At 42.6% G+C, this 27,062-nt stretch overlaps 1 protein-coding gene across 19 annotated transcripts in view; it reads right to left on the reverse strand.

Moving 5' to 3' along the window:
* The window catches only part of NRCAM (neuronal cell adhesion molecule), a 377,012-nt gene that overhangs the window by 54,203 nt on the left and 295,747 nt on the right, over nucleotides 1–27,062 (reverse strand). For 10 of the 19 annotated variants that reach the window (XM_069764769.1, XM_069764765.1, XM_069764768.1 and 7 more), the window contains 8 exons: nucleotides 16,347–16,478; nucleotides 15,839–15,982; nucleotides 13,659–13,767; nucleotides 10,799–10,965; nucleotides 10,566–10,713; nucleotides 10,244–10,368; nucleotides 2,122–2,151; nucleotides 234–335 (listed from right to left, as the gene is read on the reverse strand). In XM_069764769.1, the coding sequence (XP_069620870.1) occupies nucleotides 234–335; nucleotides 2,122–2,151; nucleotides 10,244–10,368; nucleotides 10,566–10,713; nucleotides 10,799–10,965; nucleotides 13,659–13,767; nucleotides 15,839–15,982; nucleotides 16,347–16,478 (957 nt within the window). The remainder of the gene's footprint in view (nucleotides 1–233; nucleotides 336–2,121; nucleotides 2,152–10,243; nucleotides 10,369–10,565; nucleotides 10,714–10,798; nucleotides 10,966–13,658; nucleotides 13,768–15,838; nucleotides 15,983–16,346; nucleotides 16,479–27,062) is intronic. The other 9 variants (XM_069764776.1, XM_069764771.1, XM_069764766.1 and 6 more) reach the window with 1 other exon arrangement.

The following is a 27,062-nucleotide window of genomic DNA, read 5'->3' on the forward strand; positions in this document are numbered from 1 at the left end:
AAGAAACTTTTTTTGAAACTGGATGGACCCCTTCTTTTCCTTCTAGTGATAATATCCTGCTGATAAAACTGGAATTTTATCAAAACTACACTAAGCAGACCAGTAAGTGACACATCGCTGAAATCAGGGGCTCTGACACTATATTATGCTGCTCTCCGATTAGGCAGCAGAAACCAGGTGACAGATTTCCTTAAATGCGAGCTATGTATATACATTCATGTATGCTCTGTTACCTGTAATGGGGCTGTTATTATCATCCCCTGGCACCCAAGAGAGCTGCACACTTCTAAGAAGCCGATCCGTCAATTCTAAATCAAATGGTGGATCTGGACGATCTGAAAGTCAAAAGTTCTATTATGTGAAGCAAATTGTACTCCTCTGCAGCTCTGAGATATGCAACCAACCAGATCTTTGAGGCCATTCTGTTAGTTCATGTGGAGCAAGACGTAAATGTATTGACATGCAGCTGAAAATACAATTACACATGACGGCAGTGGAAATCAAGGATGCATGATGCCAGGATATAAGCATAGATTTTCTATAGAGTAGGATAAAATGAAAACAAATAAAATGCATCCTCCTATAACAGATGATAGAGCAGCCATAGAAAAAAGAATGTTTTCAGCCCATTTGTTAATTAAGGTAAAATAACCTGACATTTCTTCACTACAGGGCACACAATAGGGCACAGAATAGCAGTTAATCTTAAATGGGTATCCCCATCTAATAAACTAGTGACATATCACTAGAATATGCAGTCATCTTTCAATCTTAGGACAATCAACTTCTTGGCCCTCACTGATCCGGAGAATGATGGGGCTGCAATGCTGATTGTGTACTGTTGCCCTTTGACAGTCTTTAAGGGGTTATTCCGATTTTTAAAAAAAAAAAAAGGTATATTTTGCAATTTACTGTGTATTAAAATTTTCATCTGTTCTTGATATATTCACAATTTACTTTTCTCTTTTCTTTTGTTTACATCTCGTTTCCTTGGAGACAGACCGCAGAACATACACAGTGTGTACAAGTTGTTTTCTAGCTTGTAAGCACTGTCTGAAGTTGGTTAAGTTCGCTGGAGAGCGCTGTTACCTCCTAATCCCAGACAGCATCAGTGCAGTGCTGACAAGGAAAACAGTGGGGGTCGGTTTCCTAGGCAATGAGCTGTAAACAAAAGAAAAGTGCTAATATCTCAAGAATTATGGGAAATTTTAATAAGGAGTAAATTACTAAAAAGTACTATTTGAGATTATCCATCTACGAAGAAGGGAATAACCTTTTAAGTGTTTATCTAAATGACCAGTGGGTGGTCCAATTGACCAGTAAAATATCATCACTTTATTAGATTTATTAGATGAAGGGGAGCACCTTTCCATCTCAAGATACTGAACTAGGCTTGAGCGCTTGTAACCCTCTGATGACAGCAAACACATTACTATGACCAGGAACACTTCCACCACACATCTAATACACAAAACATTTCAGTAAACACAAGTACTACATCACTCCCACTAGAACTAAAAATGCCTACATACAATGAATACTTTTTTTTTTTAAAAAGGTGAAATTGGCTGCAGCATAGGCCATGCACAATAATAACCAGCATATAACAAAAAAATACCAACTGTCCAAGATAAAGGGGAATTATTAGCTCTCATTTGAAATTATGTAGTCCAATATGTGGGAACAATTTGGGATGTTACAGGCATTTCATCTCATTGTAATAGTCTGAGCACCCATAACCGAGGCTTTTAAATGTGTGTTATTTAAACTCCTGATTTACGCCTCCTTTGCCAATAGGACTACACCACATGCACTTTGTGAAAAGTATAGTTCCCCTTTAACATACGCATGTAAATTAAAGAAACACTATAGCCAAAACTGATACACTGCTGTGAACAGTACAGGACCTGGGGGAAATGTTCATGGATCATATATTCTCTTGTTAGGGTTGGTGGACTCCATGATAGACAGCCCCTGTACTGGTCATATCAATGCATGAGATTGGCATGGAGTGTTCCTCTAAGGTTGGAAACATTCATGCAGCAGAACCATCCATGGAAGATGCACATGGAGGGAGTGTGACGTGTGTCAGTGTATATATGGATAGGGTTGCCAGATTACCCGTCTTTACTGGAGGTGGTTGAGTAGGTTCTGTAAGGGATATTAACAACATGTTAGTAATAAACAATGATTGCTTTATAATGATCAGGCAGATCAATGGAGGGTTTATAGGAGATATAAATATACAATATATATAGTTGGTTCCTCTTTCTTGAAACTCCTGTCTATATAATATATTTGGGTAAGGCTATGATTACTATATTAGTCTTGTGGAACTATTCTGTAGCCTGGAATAAGTCCTAGGCTACACTGTGACTTTTTGTAGTCCTATTGATTGAGTTTAAAGGGGTATTCTCATCTCCAAGATTCTATGAGAATATGTAGTAGTGTAATAATAATAATATTAGCAAATAGCTCCAATTAGAAATACAGTATAGTTCTTCTGATTCGCTATATTGCTTACCCCATGTGTATGGCATAGCAGTAGCTTAGGTATCCATGGTTATAACCACTAACAGCTAACTGTCACCATATGAGTGATTGTAACCATGGATACCTAAGCTACTACAATGTCCTACATGGGGTAACCGACATAGCGAATGAGAAGAACCACTGTATACTACATTTCCAATAGAAGGTATTTGATAATATCATTATTATTACATCAACTACATATATGGATAGGATCTTGGAGATGGGAATACCCCTTTAACTATTCGGCAGCAACTGCGATCCAAAGGAATATCTTGAGGGCTGCACCTGTCAATCAATAGTTAATGAAACCCCCAAAACATTTGTGATAAGTCCCTTTATGTCCCTTATGTAAATAATTATATTCCCCATAATATAACAGTTACGGTATATAAAACTCTTCATTGTGCTGTTCCTCTGTTATTACGCCAAGAAATGTATGAATAGATTGGTAACTGGGTATTACAGGCTGGTGGTGTGCACATACGCACTGTGACATTGTCCAATCAGTGCTGAGAGTATACTGTTTTCAATTTATAGGAAGAACATTGCAGTGCTATGACATAATGGAGAGTTCTAAGAGGATATGTTCCAGAATAGTATTTTTTCCAATTGTGGAAAGACCCTCTTTAAAGATAAACTAGCATCTGATTAATGCTGCCCAAATTTCAGGCGGCGTGAATCGGAGCCTGGCTGTGCAATTTCAGCTGGGTATAATTTTCTATGAAACACACACAAGTTTCAGAGAAAATATATTGTAACCATCTGGCCAAGGACCATAGCTGGAGATGAAACTAGTCCAGCGCAGCATTTGACTGACTCTTCCCAGCGCTGCTGCAGGTGATTGACAGGTGTTTATGTACATGAAGGAGTTAAACACCTGCAGCAGTGCTGGGAATAGCCGGCTGGATCAGTATCGGTCCAGTCTAGCCTGCTCTGCAGTTACACTCCCTGACAGAAGTTATGTCGCTTATCGATATTATGTAAATAAAAGCTTATAACCTGACATTAAATTCATCCGTTGGTTGTATAAATTATTCTTTTGAAAGCTGAAACCCTCCGAAATGTGTTTTAGGTTAAGAAAATAAATTGGCATCAATGCAGAAATCTTGATCAGTTAATGGACACAGAATGGTCAGATTTTGGCAAGACAAAAGTTTTGTCACCCACGGAAAGTAATGTGATGTTCAAACAAATATTTAACTTAAAATACAAATATATGTTGCATAACATTGGTGAATGAAGTTGTGATGCTATTAGTCATATTTAATATTTTGTGTGACTTCCATGAGCTTGAAGGACTGCATCCATGCGGTTCAACAATGATTCATACCATTTATTAATGAAGTCATCAGGAATAGCAAAGAATGCAGTCTTACATGCCTCCCAGAGTTCATCTAGATTCTTTGGTTTGGTCTTCCAAGCTTCCTCTTTCATCCTACCGCAAACATGCTCAATGATGTTCATTTCTAGTGACTGGGCTGGCCAGTCCTTGAGCACCTTGATCTTTTTTGCCTGGAGGAACTTTGTTGTAGAGATGAATGTATGAGATGGAGCACCATCCTGCTGCAGAATTTGACCCCTTTTATGATTTGGAATATAGGAGGTAGCTAATACTTCCTGATATTTTAGGCTATTGATATTGCCTTCCAACTTGCAAATGTTTTGCACACCCGCATACTGAATGTGACCCCAGGCCATGATCTTTCCACCACCAAATTTAACTGTTTTCTGGGTGTATTTTGGATCCATACGGGCTCCAGTAGATCTTCTGCAGTATTTGTGGCGGCTGTGGTGTAATTCTACTGAAGATTTATCAGAGAAATCCACCTTCTGCCACTTTTCCAGCGTCCATCTGTTTAGCAGGCTGTGGGACTTTGCAAAATGCCACACGTCTTTTTATTTGCCTTTTGTTTAGTGCTGGCTTCTGGGCACTGGTTCGACCATGGAGGCCATTTCTGTCATGATCCGGGTCGGAGTTTGCTTTGTTTCTCCTACTCCAGCCTAATCATGGTGGGGTTAACTATTTCTGCCTCTCTTTGATTTGGGAGTGGCTATTTCTTGGTGCTCTTGCTGGCAGCTTGTGTCAGTGATAGTTTTGGGCTTGATGGGACTGCTAACCTGTGAAACCCCAGTGTTCCTTTTGCCTCTGACCTCCCTTACCTGTACCTGACCTGTCTCCTGTACCTGACCTAGTGTGTATCCCCTCCTTTTGTGACTCGGCTAGAACTCTGACTTCGTCTCCTGTTTTCCGTCTTTGTTACCACATGTCTGTCTGGCTTTTTGACCTTTTGACTTACTCTGACTCTGTTCTCTGTCTCCCATCTCTGGTACCTTTGCTCCTGGCTGGTTCTGATCCTCGGCTTGTGTTTTGACCACGAGTTCTGTTTTCCCCTTTAAACTATACGCTTACCGACCGTTACTAACATGGCTTGTTTTAACCACTCTCTGTCGCCATCTGGTGGCGCAGTGCAGCGTGCACTGGGCTGCGGCAAGTGTGACCTCTTTTTCTCTCCCTCGTGGAGTCTGCACATACCTGCATTGCTGCAGCGTGACAATTTCGAGACAGAATCCTACAAACTGTTCTAGTTAACACAAGGACTTGAAGTGACCAGGCCTGATCGAGCTTTGCTGCAGTGGAAGAGGGGCTTGGTTTGGATTTTCTAACCAACAAACGTTCCTCCTGAGCAGTTGTCTTGCGGGGTCTGTCAGACCTGGGCTTGTCAAACACATCTCCAGTCTCTTCAAATCTTTTTTTAATTCTTTGTACTTGACGCTGAGACACATTAAAGGTGCCAGCCACCTCTGCAGTGGATCTGGTCTTCAGCCTCTTGATAATCCAGGCTTTGGTCGCAGGGTGGATTTTTGGCATGTTGTCAGAGCGCAAGATGCAGTTAAAGTGAAGGTCTGGGGTGCTGGGTTTCTTTTTACACACACACACACACACACACACACACACACACACACACACACACACACACACTAATCAACCGATCATTTACTGAGCACAGGTGAGGATGTAAACTAGGATTGGGTGCATTATTTAACCAGGCGACAAAACTTTTGTCTTGCCAAAATCTGACCATTCTGTGTCCATTAACTGATCAATATTTCTGCATTGATGCCAATTTATTTTTTTGGAGGGTTTCAGCTTTCAAAAGAATAATTTATAGAACCAATGGATGAATTTAACGTCAGGTATTTACATAAGATGGATAAGTGACATAACTTCTGTCAGGGAGTGTAGATCTTTAAAGTATATATAAAGTATATAAAACAAGCATACAGCCAAGCTCGGATTCATGCTGCCTATAGTTTGGGCAGATTCAATCAGATGACAGGTTCCCTTTAAAATCAATCATTCGTGCTACAAAAGTTCTAAGCGTGGCCTTGGTCTAAGTATATATATATATATATATATATATATATATATATATATATATATATATATATATATATATACATATATATATATACCTCAGGGAAAAATCTTAACTGACCAAATAAATAAAACTAGAAATGTATTGCCACTTCTTAGATCTCTATTGATTTTGCTTATAACTCACTGACTCATCATTTCTCAGGCTGAATAGCCTTGGGTATAAATCTTCATACTGGTGACTACACGAGTGACAACTTAATCAATATAATTTCATTAGTCTCTGTCTTTTGAATCCAAAGGCAAGAAGATACTGAGGTATCTGGCATTGTAGCAAACATTTGTGAAGGGTAGAGTGAGAACATCATCCATACACAACATGAATTTTACCTTATTAAAGTGACAGTGTGCAGAAATCACAGTGTTTAACGACAGCCTTTAAAAGGGGTTGTCTCCTGATGTCAAGCCAGGTCCATGTGTTTAAAGGAAATCTGTCAGCAGTATTTAACCCCTTAAATTATTTGTACTAAAGTGTAGTTCTTTCAAAGACAAATTTAGCATCACCTTTTCCTAAACAGTCCATTCGTCTATTACCGAGAACTCATCATTTGAACCAATATGAGACTGAAGTGCTTTCGGCATGTGAAAGCTCTTCCAAGCCTATGTCACTCCAGCTCTATTCCTAACCCAGCACCCCCTCCTCCTGCTTGTCTGACAGCTTCTTTGGTTGAAGTCACACAGCAATCCTGCTGACAAATACCCTCTAATTAGGAAACAAAGCTGCCACAGAATGGGGTAGTTCCTTCCCATTATAGTGGAACCAGCATGTCCATGCATTACATGGTCAGCAATTTATTAGAATGGTCAGCATGTAAAGTTTCACATTGAGCTAAAGGTGGCTTCCCCTGGAAATAATAATTGGTCATCAGGTCTTACACCTGCAGTGAATAGCTATTCAATGGCCTTTTATTTTTTTCTCAGACAACCCCTTTTATATTTGCAGGTGTTCTAAAAAAATAAGTTTTACACCACTAAATGTATTCATATACATCAGTCATTCAGAGACAAAACTGTTCTATTGAAAAGTAAATTATATTCCACATTTTATTTCTCAAACAGAGAATGAAAATTGGAAGCAGTGATGTGTCTGGCCATTTCCGGTCCCTACTCCAGTGTCCCTTCATCCAGATTTATAATATTCACACAAGGACATTACCTTATAATATTCACACAAGGACATTACAAGCAGCATTACATGTACACCGACTAGTCCATAAAAATACACATTGAACTTTTAAATGTATTTGTCCTATAACTATGAAATCTCCCTCCAAACTCTTGTACACTTTTCCTGTCATGTGTGCCATCCAGAGTACTTTTGGGATACGAGAACACATTTACATGGACCCTGTAATGTATAAAGGGTCAAACACTTGTCAGAAACAACAAACGTTCAGTAATATACCCAGCCCTTGTTCTGAAATCCCTGTTTTATCTGCTGCAGATCTACCAGTTCTCTGAATGCTGGGCTGTGTAACCCTGCCCACAACACTGATTGGCACACTCCTGCCCATATACAGTGTACATAGAAAGTGCCAATCAGTGGTGGGGGCGGGGCTATACAGAGCTCATGAATATGCCTGACTACCTGGCAGCAGGTTTGCTAGTCCTCCAGTGATAATCACCTGCTGATGAAACAGTAATTTTACATAAACTAAACAAAGCAGCCCTGTAAATGTAACATTTCTGGAATCAGGCTCTCTGCCTCTGCATCATGCTGCCCTCAAGTTAGGTATCAAAAACCTGGTGGCAGATTCCCTTTAAATGATTTGTTGCAGAGGGTAGCTCCTCCATTTTTTAGCTCTGCTAGTTTTTTCTACATGAGACCCATGGAAGTCTTAAAGGCCATATAAAAGCTAAACATTTGCTAGCATAGGTGCTCAATTAACTTGGCATTTGTTAAATATGTACTTAAGCTTTATATCTGACATGTGAAGATGGAAAGAGCTTATACATTGACCTTCTGGACTATTCTGACAAGTGTCAATTTATGGGCTTTAATTCTTAGACAATCAAAACTCTGAAACTTAAATTGGTGGTCTCGTAAAGGCAACCCCCATCCACAATCAGAGCTTTTAGATTTAGAATGATGCAGAGCTAAGAAAGCTAACCCCGCCCACACCAGGCTCTGTATGTACAAAGTCTAGTTTGGTACTTATCACAGGAGGGGGCCTTGCTGGACAAGTCCAGCAATGATAATCTCTTGGTGATAAACCCTTCACAGTACACCACACCTTTGTGTCACTTGTCAAAGATGCGGTTTACACCTGTGGACAGCGTCGGACTGGAGTACCTTGGGCCCACCAGAGAAAATCATTCTTGGGGCCCACTAAGTAGCTACATAGAAATAAATACAAGACCACCGATTGTGCGGTAAAACGCGATAATATCAGGGAATAATATAAGGTAGTAGATGTCGTAATTATATAGCAGGGGATGGGGTAGCCCCCTCATAGAATATAATGCTGCCCCTCATAGAATATAATGCAGCCCTCATATAGTATAATGCAGCCCCCTCATAAAGTATAATGCAGCCCCAAAGAATATAATGTAGCCCCCCTCATACAATATAATGTAGCTCCCCTCTTAACCATCTCTACCACCTCCATCATTGTTCTCCCCCTCCACCCCATCATTGTCCTCATCACCACCTTCATCACTGCCTTCTCACCCACCACCCCCATCATTGCCCTTTCCACAGCCTCCTTCATTGCCTTCTCGCCCACTATCCTCATCATTGCACTTTCCACCACCTCCATCATTGCCTCCACCCCCATCGTTCTTTCCATCACTGGCATCATTGCCCACTCCACCACCTACACATACACACACACACACACACACATCTCTCTGCATATTCCCCCGCAGATACACACACACACACACACAGCACCACTCACCTCTTTGTCCGTTCCCCAGCAGCATCTTCGTTGCCGGCAGCTTCCTCTCCAGCACAGCCGCGTGCTGAATGATGACATCCAGTCGCACTCCTGTATCAGACAGGAAGCGCCAGGCAGAAAGAAGGACGGATACCTGCAGCTCCGCTGACATTTTCTCCTGTAGGCAGCGGAGTTGCAGGCACGCTCCCTGCCCGCCGCACGAGGGCAATCTGGCCAGGGACCCCCCTGGGGCCTTGAGGCTGGATAAACAGGCCAGATTGTCCTCAGTGGTAGTCGCCTGCAGGACCCCTCCACATCCGATGCAGCCCGGCTTTACATGTGGTATGTTAGCCGCAGCCTGCGGCTATCACTGCCAGCTATTACAGTGAAATGAATATTCACCCCTCTCCACGCCAATGGGGCATTAGGGATGGCACCGGGTGGACCCCTTGACTCACGGGCCCCATAGCAGCTGCATGCTGTGCCGCAATTAGCGACACGCCACTGGCTGGGGGGCCCTGGAGCAGCGGTGAATCTAGGCAGCTGCTGGACCTGTATATCAGCAGGTGTCAGTGCCTGGGCCCACCGGAGAATCCTCAGGTTCTCCGGTGGGCCAGTCCGACCCAGCCTGTGGACATATGGATTCAGGATGGGTTCCCCTTTGGGGATGGGGACCAATGTGATCGATGGCAGTATAGTGCTATGCTGGATATGTTGGGGCAAGATAACCAATCAGAAATATTATTTCAGTTTTCAGCAATTGGCTGTACAGGAAACTTCATCGTGGCCCACTTCACATTAATGGGGCCATGTGAAAATTCCCTGCACAGCAAGTAGAAAGTTGTGATGTTGTGCAAGGATAGACAGTGAAGAGGATGCAACTCTTAAACAGCACCTATCTTTTTTATCTATCCATTGCTTTAAGTGTCCTGCACATCAGTGAGGATGCGGTCCTGTGCTCCTCAGACCCTCACCGATAGTGCGAAAAAACAATCTAGAGTACACTTCTCATCTGGCAGAAGTACTGAGCTCAATAAGAAGTCTATAAACCCAGACAGCATGCAGTGTACTCGCTAATGCAGGAGCGCAGCTGAGCCATGCTTGAGAACATTTTTAACCGAACAGTGGGGTCTCATGACCTAGTTGTCCAGTGATCTGCATGACATTTAAGGATGGGTAAATATATACTAAAAGTACTCTTTAAGCAGCGATGTGACCTCTCCATTCTCAGAAAAGAAAGAAGGGAACCAACAGTCTTAGCAATATGCCATCACTTTAATATATTGGAAAGTCACATAAACACAGCACATGTTACCTGTAGCTAAAGAAAGGCTGTGCTGTCAAACAAATCAAGGGGATAAGCAAATCAGTTCACTAAAAATAAATATCTTACCAACAACAGAAAGTTCTGCACTAGCTGAAACCCGGTCCAGCGTAGTTTTTGCCACACAAGTGTACATGCCTTTATCCTTCTCAGTGATGTTCCTGATCATCAGCCGCTCTTTCTCAAAAGTGTATCTGTGAATCGTAAGACAGCTTCTATGAACTGTGTTAAAACCCAGTAGTGTATAATGTATGGATGTGTGCATATCTGTATACGAGGAAACATTACATAATACATCTAGCCAAAATTACTATAGAATGTCATTTTTAAGGCAATGAAAAAGGCAAACAAAGAGCATGCTATTATAGAGCTTCAAAAATGCCGAAAATACCTTTCATCAACCGGCAGTTCACTGTTATTCCGCAGCCACATCACCTCCGCTACTAACGTAGGATCGTGCTTGAATCTGCATTCAAAGAAAGCATTACCGTATCGCTGCACAACCCTGTATTCAGGTTGGGAGATTATCATGGTTGGATCTAGAAATAAAACAGAATATTAATGAGAAACGTGACAACATAGTTGAAGGCCCAGTGTATACATTACCTGATGTGTAACTCTTACCTTTAATTTCAAGCGTAATGATTTTTTGGTCTGTACCCAATTTGTTTCTTGCTACACACGTGTACGTGCCACTGCTATCTTTCTGTGCCACTGGGACTTCCAGTGTCCCGTTATGATGGAAGACGTAGTCACTTCCGTGCAGAACACTGGACTGTACGCCCTTAAACCTGGGCATAAAGGGCATAATCACAAATGTTATAAACATATAAAGTGTTGTGCTTTTCACTGCCCTACAAGTAGTGATAGATATGTTAATAAGGATCAGTGCTGCACTCACCATAGGGAAACTGAAAATTGCTCATATGACGTTTATAGTTGTTGAGTTAATTTGATTTTACTAAAAGACCTTGTACTTTATTATGTGCTTGAAGCCTTCACTAATTTGAAGACTTTGTTTAGGTCATGACTATCCAACTCGGACCCATCGCTTGCTAAATATATACAAGGTATATACAAGGCCTGTCTTTAACCAACCCTATGGCTGGGTCAAATCAACACTAACAAACAGACATCTCAGAAATGGTGAGGAACAGGTGAAGAACGAAAATAAACCTTTGTTTAATATGAGCAACAACGTTTAAATTTTATTCTACAACTTGTTAATATCAGCATGTCATTTCTAAATGCTCCACGCAGCGACAGCTAGGATTCCTTGTCTATATGAAACGTAAAGAGGACCTTTCACCATATATTTCATGTTGAACCTGACACATGATATAAATAGCGGCTGCAGAGCACAATAAAATGTCTTTGTTTCATTTTTAATTTCTCCGTTAATGAGATATTAGCAATCAAAGAAAGTATTTGTAATCTAATGAGTTAACTTTTTTAGTCTAAGTGGGTGTTATCAGTCACAGTTATCACTGGGGGAGTGCACTTCTTCTCCCTGTATGATGCTAACCAATCATAAGCAGGCAGTAACACTCAAAGGAAAGAAAAACACGCCCCACAATAGCTTAGAGAAGATTTCTCAGCTTGCGAGATGTATAGCATAAAGATCTGATCTCCTGGTCTAATGATACAGCTATAATGTCCTAGCCTAATATTACAGCTCTGATCTCCTGGCCTAATGATACAGCTCTGATCTCCTGGTCTAATGATACATCTCTGATCTCCTGGTCTAATGATACAGCTCTAATCTCCTGGCCTAATGTTACAGCTCTGATCTCCTGGTCTAATGTTACAGCTCTAATCTCCTGGTCTAATGTTACAGCTCTGATCTCCTGGCCTAATGTTACAGCTCTGATCTCCTGGTCTAATGATACAGCTCTGATCTCCTGGTCTAATGACACAGCTCTGATCTCCTGGCCTAATGGTACAGCTCTGATCTCCTGGCCTAATGATACAGCTCTAATCTCCTGGCCTAATGTTACAGCTCTGATCTCCTGGCCTAATGATACAGCTCTAATCTCATGGCCTAATGTTACAGCTCTTATCTCCTGGCCTAATAATACAGCTCTAATCTCCTGGCCTAATGTTACAGCTCTGATCTCCTGGTCTAATGACACAGCTCTGATCTCCTGGCCGAATTATACAGCTCTGATCTCCTGGCCTAATATACAACTCTAATCTACTGGCCTAATAATACAGCTCTAATCTCCTGGCCTAATGTTACAGCTCTGATCTCCTGGCCTAATGATACAGCTCTAATCTACTGGCCTAATGTTACAGCTCTGATCTCCTGGCCTAATGATACAGCTCTAATCTCATGGCCTAATGTTACAGCTCTGATCTCCTGGCCTAATAATACAGCTCTAATCTCCTGGCCTAATGTTACAGCTCTGATCTCCTGGTCTAATGACACAGCTCTGATCTCCTGGCCTAATGATACAGCTCTGATCTCCTGGCCTAATGTTACAGCTCTAATCTACTGGCCTAATGTTACAGCTCTGATCTCCTGGTCTAATGATACAGCTCTGATCTCCTGGTCTAATGATACAGCTCTGATCTCCTGGCCTAATGATACAGCTCTAATCTCCTGGCCTAATGTTACAGCTCTGATCTCCTGGTCTAATGATACAGCTCTGATCTCCTGATATAATGACACAGCTCTGATCTCCTGGTCTAACCTCTGCATGAATCAGTTTGGGAGCAGGGGCAGTGCAGCTGAGTTTAGCTATATCACATTACAAACTATCCTAATAATCTCTCCTAATTAATAAGTATGTCAGCAACCACACTTATGTCTACTGTGCTAAAGCAACTTGTAATAGCTCTGCAGTGAGATCAGAGCTATATTACATCTCGCACATGTCTCTCTTGCCTGTTCTGAGATCCTCATGGTGTGAGATGCAATGAGAACCTGCTCTGTTCTCACTGCAGAGTGATTGTAAGCCGAACACAACAGACGTGAGATTACTGATATATCTCTGGACAGGCAGTGTGAGGAAGAGACAGTACAGCAGAACTGACACTGCTAGGAAAGCTGATATAAGGGTTTGTAATGTGACAAAGCTAAACTCGGCTGCATTACCCCCTTCCCTATTGATTCATGCAGGAGTTTGGACCATGAGATCAGGTTGTCTATCTCTGTACACCTCACATACTAATAAATATCTCCACAACAGAGAAGCAAAATTAAAAATAATAAAAAAAAAATCCAAACATTTTATTCAGATTTGCAGCCACTCCTACATCCTGTGTCCAGTGTAACACTAAAAATTTGATGAAAGGTCCTCTTGAAGTAATGACAGTACAGTAAAAGTTCCATATTCTACAATTGGAGTCCTGTTACGCTCTGCAGAAAAAAACAAAACAGTGTCTATGTTGCCGTTGTCGCTCTGCTTTTTACACGATTCCTATTATTCCACAGTCTTTAAAAGAAATCCAAATGCTCTCATAAGTAATCCTGCTTTGTTACCATTCTATATTTGGAACAGGAGAACCAAAAGATTTGCAGTGCAGCAAGGCAGGTCTATTGGCAATGACTTGATAAACCATTTGTGATGAAAGAATCCTTGGCCGCTCAGCTAAAAAAAATAAAAAAAATACATTAGGATAAATATCACATTTTATAAAGCAAAACATAAAAGTTATGAAAAAAGCAATTTACAAGAGGGGAGTAGATACATCATATAAAGTTATATACAACTTCTAATGCAAACTACAAAATAAACTAAACATACACAATAATACATCATCTACAACTACTATAGTAACTATCAGTTAGTAACATTAAAGGGAACCTGTCATGTCCCCAAATGCTGTAAACAAGCAGATATTGGGTTAACCTGCAGGTTAATAGCGTTCTAAAGCTGTGCGACAGCCACATTGAAAGCTCGGAGGAGGAAATTACTTTATAGTCATGGAGGTATGCCACTCAGTCACCAATCAGAAAGAAGTGAGTGGTGGCTGTATGAAATGCCCCAGCACATTGACTGACAACCTTCTATGCAGCGTATCAATGTAGGCTGTCTGTCAATCAGTACTGGGGTGTGCTTACAGCCGCCACTCACTATCCACTGAGCTGTGACTGACAATGTAGGGTGGCTGTCAGTCAGTACTGGGGTTTGCTTACAGCTGCCACTCACTATGCACTGAGCTGTGACTGACAATGTAGGCTGGCTGTCAGTTAGTACTGGGGTTTACTTACAGCCGCCACTCACTATCCACTGAGCTGTGACTGACAATGTAGGGTGGCTGTCAGTCAGTACTGGGGTTTGCTTACAGCTGCCACTCACTATGCACTGAGCTGTGACTGACAATGTAGGCTGGCTGTCAGTTAGTACTGGGGTTTACTTACAGCCGCCACTCACTATCCACTGAGCTGTGACTGACAATATAGGCTGGCTGTCAGTTAGTACTGGGGTTTGCTTACAGCTGCCACTCACTATGCACTGAGCTGTGACTGACAATGTAGGCTGGCTGTCAGTCAGTACTGGGGTTTGCTTACAGCTGCCACTCACTATGCACTGAGCTGTGACTGACAATGTAGGCTGGCTGTCAGTTAGTACTGGGGTTTACTTACAGCAGCCACTCACTATCCACTGAGCTGTGACTGACAATATAGGCTGGCTGTCAGTTAGTACTGGGGTTTGCGTACAGCTGCCACTCACTATGCACTGAGCTGTGACTGACAATGTAGGCTGGCTGTCAGTCAGTACTGGGGTTTGCTTACAGCTGCCACTCACTATGCACTGAGCTGTGACTGACAATGTGGGCTGGCTGTCAGCCAGTACTGGGGTTTGCTTACAGCCGCCACTCACTATCCACTGAGCTGTGACTGATAATGTAGGCTGTCTGTCAATCAGTACTGGGTTGTGCTTACAGCCGCCACTCCCTATGCACTGAGCTGTGACTGAAAATGTAGGCTGGCTGTCAGTCAGTACTGGGGTTTGCTTACAGCCGCCACTCACTATCCACTGAGCTGTGACTGAAAATGTAGGCTGGCTGTCAGTCAGTACTGGGGTTTGCTTACAGCCGCCACTCACTATCCACTGAGCTGTGACTGACAATGTAGGCTGTCTGTCAATCAGTACTGGGGTGTGCTTACAGCCGCCACTCACTATCCACTGAGCTGTGACTGACAATGTAGGCTGGCTGTCAGTCAGTACTGGGGTGTGCTTACAGCCGCCACTCACTATCCACTGAGCTGTGACTGACAATGTAGGCTGGCTGTCAGTCAGTACTGGGGTTTGCTTACAGCTGCCACTCACTATGCACTGAGCTGTGACTGACAATGTAGGCTGGTTGTCAGTCAGTACTGGGGTTTGCTTACAGCTGCCACTCACTATGCACTGAGCTGTGACTGACAATGTAGGCTGGCTGTCAGTCAGGACTGGGGAGTACTTACATCTGCCACTCACTATGCACTGAGCTGTGGATGAAGCTGTGCCGACCCACCAGTATGACTGAAAGCCAAAGCCTGCCAGGATGAATAAAGTTAATTTCCTCCAAGAAGTCATGCTTTCAGTGCGGTGTGCATACAGCTTTTGTATGCTATTAACCTGCAGTTTAACCCCTTATCTTCAGATCAGTAGCATTTGGTGACATGACAGGTTCCCTGTAAAATAATTTGAAAAAAGTAAAAAAAAAACTTACCAAGTACGTTCACAAATGCATTTGCCAGTACATATCCATAAATATTTGAAGCATTGCATTGGAAGACTGCGCTGGCCCGTTCTTGCACTTTTGTGAAAATAACAGTATCGCCATCCACAACCCGGCTTGGGTCATTAGGAGCCACTGCAAATTTAACATACACAAAACAGAAGGGTTATGCAGCCATTGCATGGGACAACATAAAGTATGTTAACTTCATAAGTTTAAATATTATGGGACAATAGTATCTCTTATGAAGATTGTACATTGCTGTTGAATATTACATTAGGGCTCTTTCTGTTCTCTGTAAGACATGCTCTATTGTATACACTGTACAAATATGCACATCAGCTTCATCCATAGTCTGGCTACATGAAAACTGTACATATAAATTAGGGGTAGGATGGGAACACAGCATTTTTTCTGCAGATGTCGTATACCGTGCATTCTTTATACACGTTTTATTATCTTACACTTGTTTCGAAATCTGAAGGAATTCTTTACGTACATTCAATTGCAACTCCATTTATTAACCATGTAATACTTGGGGAGGGATTTCCATGAGCCCTGCAGATCAATGTCCCATCATCTCCTGGTGACAGTATGAGATTTTCAGGTTTAGTGATCCAGTAAGGTGCAGCTAGAAAAGAAATTAATATTTCATTAGTGACTGGTGCACTGTGGCAGAGAAATGGAAATTCAGGGACAGAGGACAATATGGCTACATGCTATATCATGACAGTATTTATTCTGTAGTCTGCAACATTGTGATCAGAAACATCTGGTGTGTGATGTAGTCACTGAATGTAGGCTAGGTTGACATCAGAATGGAAAGTGCATAATTATTTCATACGCTCCTTCTTAATCATACTTGGAGATTTGTTTCGTTTCTTTATGCATAGAAATTCATATAGTAATGGAATTAAAGTGTAGGCTACGGTCACACATTCAGTATTTGGTCAGTATTTTACATCAGTATATGTAAGCCAAAGCAAAGAGTGGAACAATCAGAGGAAAAGTGTAATAGAAACATATGAACCGCTTCTGTATTTATCACCCACTCCTGGTTTTGGCTACAAATACTGAGGTAAAATACTGACCAAATACTGAATGTAGGAATGTGGCCTCACAGTTTTCCTCCCATCTGAGCACGTTATCACCTACTTCTTACTAGATAGATGATAACTTAATGATTGCTGGGGGTCCCAATGAGTCATAACTTGAGTACAGTGCTCGAATGTGCCTCATTTAAATTGGGAACTGGCAAATTCACTCCATTAATTTCTTATAGGAATGGCACCGGGAAAGGTCAGAGAGGCCCGGCACCTGCGTACTGCAGTACTTTGCTCTGCTCTCAACAGGACAAAGTACGCCTGCGCCAGAGCCGTGGCAAGAAGACAAGAAGACGTCATCGTAAGAAGATAGGAGGCCCCGGACCGGATCGTGACGCCCATCGGATCGGACCGGACCACCCCTGGGTGAGTATAATCTAACCTCTTTTTCTCATCTTTCAGCATATATCGGGGGCTTATCTACAGCATTCCAGAATGCTGTAGATAAGCCCCTGATGCTGGTGGGCTAAGCTCACCTTCGATTTTGGGGGTGACAGGTTCCCTTTAAAAGTGCAACATGTGGCCTTATCTCTTCTGAATCTGTATCTATCACAAGCTCATTTTTAATACATAATCAGCATTATTTATACAGAATCAGCATCTACACATCTGTATTGCTCGTGTACAATAAAAGGGAACATACAAAGCAAGTTAAAAAACAAGGGTTATATTTAATTCAAGTCAGACATTGCCTGGAAGGGGTCAAGTGTACATTGCACATATCTGCTCTGTATGCACAAGCAACGCCATGGCCATAGGAAGCTCTGAGCTTTTTTCTGTAGAGTAAATCACTTGGACAAGAATAGAAAGCATTACTGACGATTACCATGGTAACCAGCTTCTTCTCCAACATTACTCGAAAAAAAAGGATAATAAATGCTGGAAAAATATGGGTCTTAAAGCCCCGCTCTGTTTAGAGAGCTTAATATATCTTAGCAGCTTTTGAGAAAAACTTGAAAATTTAGATGGTAAAAATAGATTAATTTCTTTCTTTTGTGCATGCCTGCAGATCATCAATCACATCTCTTCTTACCACCCAGAAATACACTAAACACAACCACCAAGACATTACTGCTACTATTTCTAGCGTCTTCCTATATACAGCTCATCCTGCACAGGCTAATAGACTTCCTTAAAGGGGTTATCAAAGACAAACTCTGTTTAAATAATGTAGACCCCCTTATAAAATAACATATACTCACCTCTCATATCGGGACCCAGTGATACCAGTGCCGGGTCTCCAGGGCCTCTTGAGACACTGTTAAGTCACCTGAGCCATACAGGTAGTCAGCAGCCACTATTAGGCTCTTGCGATCTCACTACTTCCATTTGTCTGAGGTTCTGACCAAAGAAGTGAGTGCAATAGTGGCCCACGATTGGCTTCAGGGCTCTCGTTATATAACAATGTCATGAGTGCCCCGGGAGACCTAAAGATGATATTGCTGGAATGGCGCCTGTATGGGAGGTGAGTATATGTTATTATATTATGAAGGGGACTGCTCTATTTAAAAAGGGGTTGTTCAGGTTATAAACATCCTCTTAAAAACTATATATATATATACAGTTAGGGCCAGAAATATTTGGACAGTGACACAAGTTTTGTTATTTTAGCTGTTTACAAAAACATGTTCAGAAATACAATTATATATATAATATGGGCTGAAAGTGCACACTCCCAGCTGCAATATGATAGTTTCCACATCCAAATCGGAGAAAGGGTTTAGGAATCATAGCTCTCCTCTTTTTCAAGGGACTAAAAGTAATTGGACAATGGACTCTAAGGGCTGCAATTAACTCTGAAGGCGTCTCCCTCGTTAACCTGTAATCAATGAAGTAGTTAAAAGGTCAGGGGTGGATTCCAGGTGTGTGGTTTTGCATTTGGAAGCTGTTGCTGTGAGCAGACAACATGCGGTCAAAGGAACTCTCAATTGAGGTGAAGAAGAACATCCTGAGGCTGAAAAAAAAGAAAAAATCCATCAGAGAGATAGCAGACATGCTTGGAGTAGCAAAATCAACAGTTGGGTACATTCTGAGAAAAAAGGAATTGACTGGTGAGCTTGGGAACTCAAAAAGGCCTGGGCGTCCACGGATGACAACAGTGGTGGATGATCGCCGCATACTTAATTTGGTGAAGAAGAACCCGTTCACAACATCAACTGAAGTTCAGAACACTCTCAGTGAAGTAGGTGTATCTGTCTCTAAGTCAACAGTAAAGAGAAGACTCCATGACAGTAAATACAAAGGGTTCACATCTAGATGCAAACCATTCATCAATACCAAAAATAGACAGGCCAGAGTTAAATTTGCAGAAAAACACCTCAAGAAGCCAGCTCAGTTCTGGAAAAGTATTCTATGGACAGATGAGACAAAGATCAACCTGTACCAGAATGATGGGAAGAAAAAAGTTTGGAGAAGAAAGGGAACGGCACATGATCCAAGGCACACCACATCCTCTGTAAAACATGGTGGAGGCAACGTGATGGCATGGGCATGCATGGCTTTCAATGGCACTGGGTCACTTGTGTTTATTGATGACATAAGAGCAGACAAGAGTAGCCGAATGAATTCTGAAGTGTACCGGGATATACTTTCAGCCCAGATTCAGCCAAATGCTGCAAAGTTGATTGGACGGCGCTTCATAGTACAGATGGACAATGACCCCAAGCATACAGCCAAAGCTACCCAGGAGTTCATGAGTGCCAAAAAGTGGAACATTCTGCAATGGCCAAGTCAATCTCCAGATCTAAACCCAATTGAGCATGCATTTCACTTGCTGAAATCCAGACTTAAGACGGAAAGACCCACAAACAAGCAAGACCTGAAGGCTGCGGCTGTAAAGGCCTGGCAAAGCATTAAGAAGGAGGAAACCCAGCGTTTGGTGATGTCCATGGGTTCCAGACTTAAGGCAGTGATTGCCTCCGAAGGATTTGCAACAAAATATTGAAAATAAAAATATTTTGTTTGGCTTATGTTTATTTGTCCAATTACTTTTGACCTCCTAAAATGTGGAGTGTTTGTAAAGAAATGTGTACAATTCCTACATTTTCTATCAGATATTTTTGTTCAACCCTTCAAATTAAACGTTACAATCTGCACTTGAATTCTGTTGTAGAGGTTTCATTTCAAATCCAATGTGGTGGCATGCAGAGCCCAACTCGCGAAAATTGTGTCACTGTCCAAATATTTCTGGCCCTAACTGTATATATATATATATATATATATATATATATATATATATATATATATATATACTTTGTACATCAAATTGAAAGATTAGTGCAACACTTTCAATGTCAAAAATCATAAAATGCTAAAAGTGTGCCAAATTCACAAAAATGGCATACATATAAATTTTGCACAGACTAGATCAAAAATAAAAGAAAAACCTATATACAAAGTGCATTGGTTCCTCAAGTGTGGATGTTAACATGTTACGGAATATTGTAACTTTAGACAATATCTTAAAGGGAACCTGTCACCCCCAAAATCGAAGGTGAGCTAAGCCCACCGGCATCAGGGGCTTATCTACAGCATTCTGGTATTTGATGTAACTGAGTTGTGTCCACTGATGTACTGTATGTGAGCTATGTGTGTGTTGATGCAACTGAGCAGTGTCTAGTGTTATGAAGGCAATCCAGTAACACAGAGTGCCAGTAATCAGAGCACATACAGTGATCTGACAATAACCCAAAAACAATAGAACGAGCTCTGAGACGTGGAATCTCTGTAGACCGCAATACCTGAACCTATCCTAAACACAACTAAAGGCAGCTGTGGATTCCGCCTGACACTACCTATGCAAATCGGCACAGCCTGAGGAACTGACTAGCCTGAAGATAGAAATACAAGCCTGACTTGCCTCAGAGAAATACCCCAAAGGAAAATGCAGCCCCCCACATATAATGACTGTTAGCAAGATGAAAAGACAAAACGTAGGGATGAAATAGATTCAGCAAAGTGAGGCCCGATATTCTAGATAGAGCGAGGATAGCAAAGAGAACTTTGCAGTCTACAAAAAACCCTAAAACAAAAAACCACGCAAAGGGGGCAAAAAGACCCACCGTGCCGAACTAACGGCACGGCGGTACACCCTTTGCGTCTCAGAGCTTCCAGCAAAAACGAATAGATAAGCTGGACAGAAAAAACAGCAACAAAAGCAAAGAAGCACTTATCTAAGCAGAGCAGCAGGCCACAGGAAAGATCCAGAAGCTCAGATCCAACACTGGAACATTGACAAGGAGCAAGGAAGACAGAATCAGGTGGAGTTAAATAACAAGGCAGCCAACGAGCTCACCAGAACACCTGAGGGAGGAAGCCCAGAAGCTGCAGTACCACTTGTGACCACAGGAGTGAATTCAGCCACAGAATTCACAACAGTACCCCCCCCCTTGAGGAGGGGTCACCGAACCCTCACCAGAGCCCCCAGGCCGACCAGGATGAGCCACATGAAAGGCACGAACAAGATCTGGAGCATGGACATCAGAGGCAAAAACCCAGGAATTATCTTCCTGAGCATAACCCTTCCATTTAACCAGATACTGGAGTTTCCGTCTAGAGACACGAGAATCCAAAATTTTCTCCACAATATACTCCAATTCCCCCTCCACCAAAGGAGGCTCAACAGATGGAACCATAGGTGCCACGTATCTCCACAACAACGACCTATGGAATACATTATGTATGGAAAAGGAGTCCGGGAGGGTCAGACGAAAGGACACAGGATTGAGAATCTCAGAAATCCTATACGGACCAATAAAACGAGGTTTAAATTTAGGAGAGGAAACCTTCATAGGAATATGACGAGAAGATAACCAAACCAGATCCCCAACACGAAGTCGGGGACCCACACGGCGTCTGCGATTAGCGAAAAGTTGAGCCTTCTCCTGGGACAAGGTCAAATTGTCCACTACCTGAGTCCAGATCTGCTGCAACCTGTCCACCACAGAATCCACACCAGGACAGTCCGAAGACTCAACCTGTCCTGAAGAGAAACGAGGATGGAACCCAGAATTGCAGAAAAATGGAGAGACCAAGGTAGCCGAGCTGGCCCGATTATTAAGGGCGAACTCAGGCAACGGCAAAAAGGACACCCAATCATCCTGGTCTGCAGAAACAAAACATCTCAGATATGTTTCCAAGGTCTGATTGGTTCGTTCGGTCTGGCCATTAGTCTGAGGATGGAAAGCCGAGGAAAAAGATAGGTCAATGCCCATCCTACCACAAAAGGCTCACCAGAACCTTGAAACAAACTGTGAACCTCTGTCAGAAACAATATTCTCAGGAATGCCATGCAAACGAACCACATGCTGGAAGAACAAAGGCACCAAATCAGAGGAGGAAGGCAATTTAACCAAGGGCACCAGATGGACCATTTTAGAAAAGCGATCACAGACCACCCAAATGACTGACATCTTTTGAGAAACGGGAAGGTCAGAAATGAAATCCATCGAAATATGTGTCCAAGGCCTCTTCGGGACCGGCAAGGGCAAAAGCAACCCACTGGCACGTGAACAGCAGGGCTTAGCCCTAGCACAAATCCCACAGGACTGCACAAAAGTACGTACATCCCGTGACAGAGATGGCCACCAGAAGGATCTAGCCACTAACTCTCTGGTACCAAAGATTCCTGGATGACCAGCCAACACCGAACAATGAAGTTCAGAGATAACTTTACTAGTCCACCTATCAGGGACGAACAGTTTCTCGGCCGGACAACGATCAGGTTTATTAGCCTGAAATTTTTGCAACACTCGCCGCAAATCAGGGGAGATGGCAGACACAATGACTCCTTCCTTGAGGATACTCGCCGGCTCAGATAAACCCGGAGAGTCGGGCACAAAACTCCTAGACAGAGCATCCGCCTTCACATTTTTAGAGCCTGGAAGGTACGAAATCACAAAATCGAAGCGAGCAAAAAATAACGACCAACGGGCCTGTCTAGGATTCAAGCGCTTGGCAGACTCGAGATAAGTAAGGTTCTTATGATCAGTCAATACCACCACGCGATGCTTAGCTCCTTCAAGCCAATGACGCCACTCCTCGAATGCCCACTTCATGGCCAGCAACTCTCGGTTGCCCACATCATAATTACGCTCAGCAGCAGAAAACTTCCTGGAAAAGAAAGCACATGGTTTCAACACTGAGCAACCAGAACCTCTCTGTGACAAAACCGCCCCTGCTCCAATCTCAGAAGCATCAACCTCGACCTGGAACGGAAGAGAAACATCTGGTTGACACAACACAGGGGCAGAACAAAAACGACGCTTCAACTCCTGAAAAGCTTCCACGGCAGCAGAAGACCAATTAACCAAATCAGCACCCTTCTTGGTCAAATCGGTCAATGGTTTGGCAATGCTAGAAAAATTACAGATGAAGCGACGATAAAAATTAGCAAAGCCCAGGAACTTTTGCAGACTTTTCAGAGATGTCGGCTGAGTCCAATCCTGGATGGCTTGGACCTTAACCGGATCCATCTCGATAGTAGAAGGGGAAAAGATGAACCCCAAAAATGAAACTTTCTGCACACCGAAGAGACACTTTGATCCCTTCACAAACAAAGAATTAGCACGCAGGACCTGGAAAACCATTCTGACCTGCTTCACATGAGACTCCCAATCATCTGAGAAGATCAAAATGTCATCCAAGTAAACAATCAGGAATTTATCCAGATACTCACGGAAGATGTCATGCATAAAAGACTGAAAAACAGATGGAGCATTGGCAAGTCCGAACGGCATCACTAGATACTCAAAATGACCCTCGGGCGTATTAAATGCCGTTTTCCATTCATCTTCTTGCCTGATTCTCACCAGATTATACGCACCACGAAGATCTATCTTAGTGAACCAACTAGCCCCCTTAATCCGAGCAAACAAGTCAGATAACAATGGCAAGGGATACTGAAACTTAACAGTGATCTTATTAAGAAGGCGGTAATCAATACACGGTCTCAGCGAACCATCCTTCTTGGCTACAAAAAAGAACCCTGCTCCCAGAGGTGATGACGATGGGCGAATATGTCCCTTCTCCAGGGATTCCTTCACATAACTGCGCACAGCGGTGTGTTCAGGCACAGATAAATTAAATAAACGACCTTTAGGGAATTTACTACCAGGAATCAAATTGATAGCACAATCACAATCCCTATGCGGAGGTAGGGCATCGGACTTGGGCTCTTCAAATACATCCTGATAATCAGACAAGAACTCTGGGACCTCAGAAGGAGTGGATGACGAAATAGACAAAAATGGAACATCACCATGTACCCCCTGACTACCCCAGCTGGATACCGACATAGAGTTCCAATCCAATACTGGATTATGGGTTTGTAGCCATGGCAACCCCAACACGATCACATCATGCAGATTATGTAGCACCAGAAAGCGAATAACTTCCTGATGTGCAGGAGCCATGCACATGGTCAGCTGGGCCCAGTACTGAGGTTTATTCTTGGCCAAAGGTGTAGCATCAATTCCTCTCAATGGAATAGGACACCGCAAAGGCTCCAAGAAAAACCCACAACGTTTAGCATAATCCAAATCCATCAGATTCAGGGCAGCGCCTGAATCCACAAACGCCATGACAGAATACGATGACAAAGAGCATATCAAGGTAATGGACAGAAGGAATTTGGACTGTACAGTACCAATGACGGCAGACCTATCGAACCGCTTAGTGCGCTTAGGACAATCAGAAATAGCATGAGTGGAATCACCACAGTAGAAACACAGCCCATTCAGACGTCTGTGTTCTTGCCGTTCAACTCTGGTCATAGTCCTATCGCACTGCATAGGCTCAGGTTTAATCTCAGACAATACCGCCAGATGGTGCACAGATTTACGCTCGCGCAAGCGACGACCGATCTGAATGGCCAAAGACATAGACTCATTCAAACCAGCAGTCATAGGAAAACCCACCATGACATCCTTAAGAGCCTCAGAGAGACCCTTTCTGAACAAAGCTGCCAGCGCAGATTCATTCCACAGAGTGAGTACTGACCACTTCCTAAATTTCTGACAATATACTTCTATATCATCCTGACCCTGGCACAAAGCCAGCAAATTTTTCTCAGCCTGATCCACTGAATTAGGCTCATCGTACAGCAATCCGAGCGCCAGGAAAAACGCATCGACACCACTCAATGCAGGGTCTCCTGGCGCAAGAGAAAATGCCCAGTCCTGAGGGTCGCCGAGCAAAAAAAAAATAATAATCAAAACCTGTTGAACTGAATTACCAGAAGAATGAGGTTTCAAGGCCAGAAATAGCTTACAATTATTTTTGAAGCTCAGAAACTTAGTTCTATCACCAAAAAACAAATCAGGAATAGGAATTCTTGGTTCTAGCATAGATTTCTGATCAATTGTATCTTGAATCTTTTGTACATTTATAACGAGATTATCCATTGAAGAGCACAGAGCCTGAATATCCATGTCCACAGCTGTGTCCTGAAGCACCCTAATGCCTAGGGGAAAAAAAGGACTGAACACAGAGCTGAGAAAAAAAAAATGATGTCAGAACTTCTTTTTTCCCTCTATTGAGAATCATTAACAATGATAAATGTAAGGTTATACACATGGGAAGAGGGAATCAATATCACCATTACACACTGAACGGGAAACCACTGGGTAAATCTGACAGGGAGAAGGACTTGGGGATCCTAGTTAATGATAAACTTACCTGGAGCAGCCAGTGCCAGGCAGCAGCTGCCAAGGCAAACAGGATCATGGGGTGCATTAAAAGAGGTCTGGATACACATGATGAGAGCATTATACTGCCTCTGTACAAATCCCTAGTTAGACCGCACATGGAGTACTGTGTCCAGTTTTGGGCACCGGTGCTCAGGAAGGATATAATGGAACTAGAGAGTACAAAGGAGGGCAACAAAATTAATAAAGGGGATGGGAGAACTACAATACCCAGATAGATTAGCGAAATTAGGATTATTTAGTCTAGAAAAAAGACGACTGAGGGGCGATCTAATAACCATGTATAAGTATATAAGGGGACAATACAAATATCTCGCTGAGGATCTGTTTATACCAAGGAAGGTGACGGGCACAAGGGGGCATTCTTTGCGTCTGGAGGAGAGAAGGTTTTTCCACCAACATAGAAGAGGATTCTTTACTGTTAGGGCAGTGAGAATCTGGAATTGCTTGCCTGAGGAGGTGGTGATGGCGAACTCAGTCGAGGGGTTCAAGAGAGGCCTGGATGTCTTCCTGGAGCAGAACAATATTGTATCATACAATTATTAGGTTCTGTAGAAGGACGTAGATCTGGGTATTTATTATGATGGAACTGGATGGACAAATGTCTTTTTTCGGCCTTACTAACTATGTTACTATGTTACTATATATTAGTTGTGGCTCCTTGTACTGTTATGAAGGCAATCCAGTAACACAGAGTGCCAGTAATCAGAGCACATACAGTGATCTGACAATAACCCAAAAACAATAGAACGAGCTCTGAGACGTGGAATCTCTGTAGACCGCAATACCTGAACCTATCCTAAACACAACTAAAGGCAGCTGTGGATTGCGCCTGACACTACCTATGCAACTCGGCACAGCCTGAGGAACTGACTAGCCTGAAGATAGAAATACAAGCCTGACTTGCCTCAGAGAAATACCCCAAAGGAAAAGGCAGCCCCCCCACATATAATGACTGTTAGCAAGATGAAAAGACAAAACGTAGGGATGAAATAGATTCAGCAAAGTGAGGCCCGATATTCTAGATAGAGCGAGGATAGCAAAGAGAACTTTGCAGTCTACAAAAAACCCTAAAACAAAAAACCAGGCAAAGGGGGCAAAAAGACCCACCGTGCCGAACTAACGGCACGGCGGTACACCCTTTGCGTCTCAGAGCTTCCAGCAAAAACGAATAGATAAGCTGGACAGAAAAAACAGCAACAAAAGCAAAGAAGCACTTATCTAAGCAGAGCAGCAGGCCACAGGAAAGATCCAGAAGCTCAGATCCAACACTGGAACATTGACAAGGAGCAAGGAAGACAGAATCAGGTGGGGTTAAATAACAAGGCAGCCAACGAGCTCACCAGAACACCTGAGGGAGGAAGCCCAGAAGCTGCAGTACCACTTGTGACCACAGGAGTGAATTCA

The sequence above is a fragment of the Ranitomeya imitator genome, chromosome 4, assembly GCF_032444005.1.
Source record: "Ranitomeya imitator isolate aRanImi1 chromosome 4, aRanImi1.pri, whole genome shotgun sequence".
NCBI classification, from domain to species: Eukaryota; Metazoa; Chordata; class Amphibia; order Anura; family Dendrobatidae; genus Ranitomeya; species Ranitomeya imitator.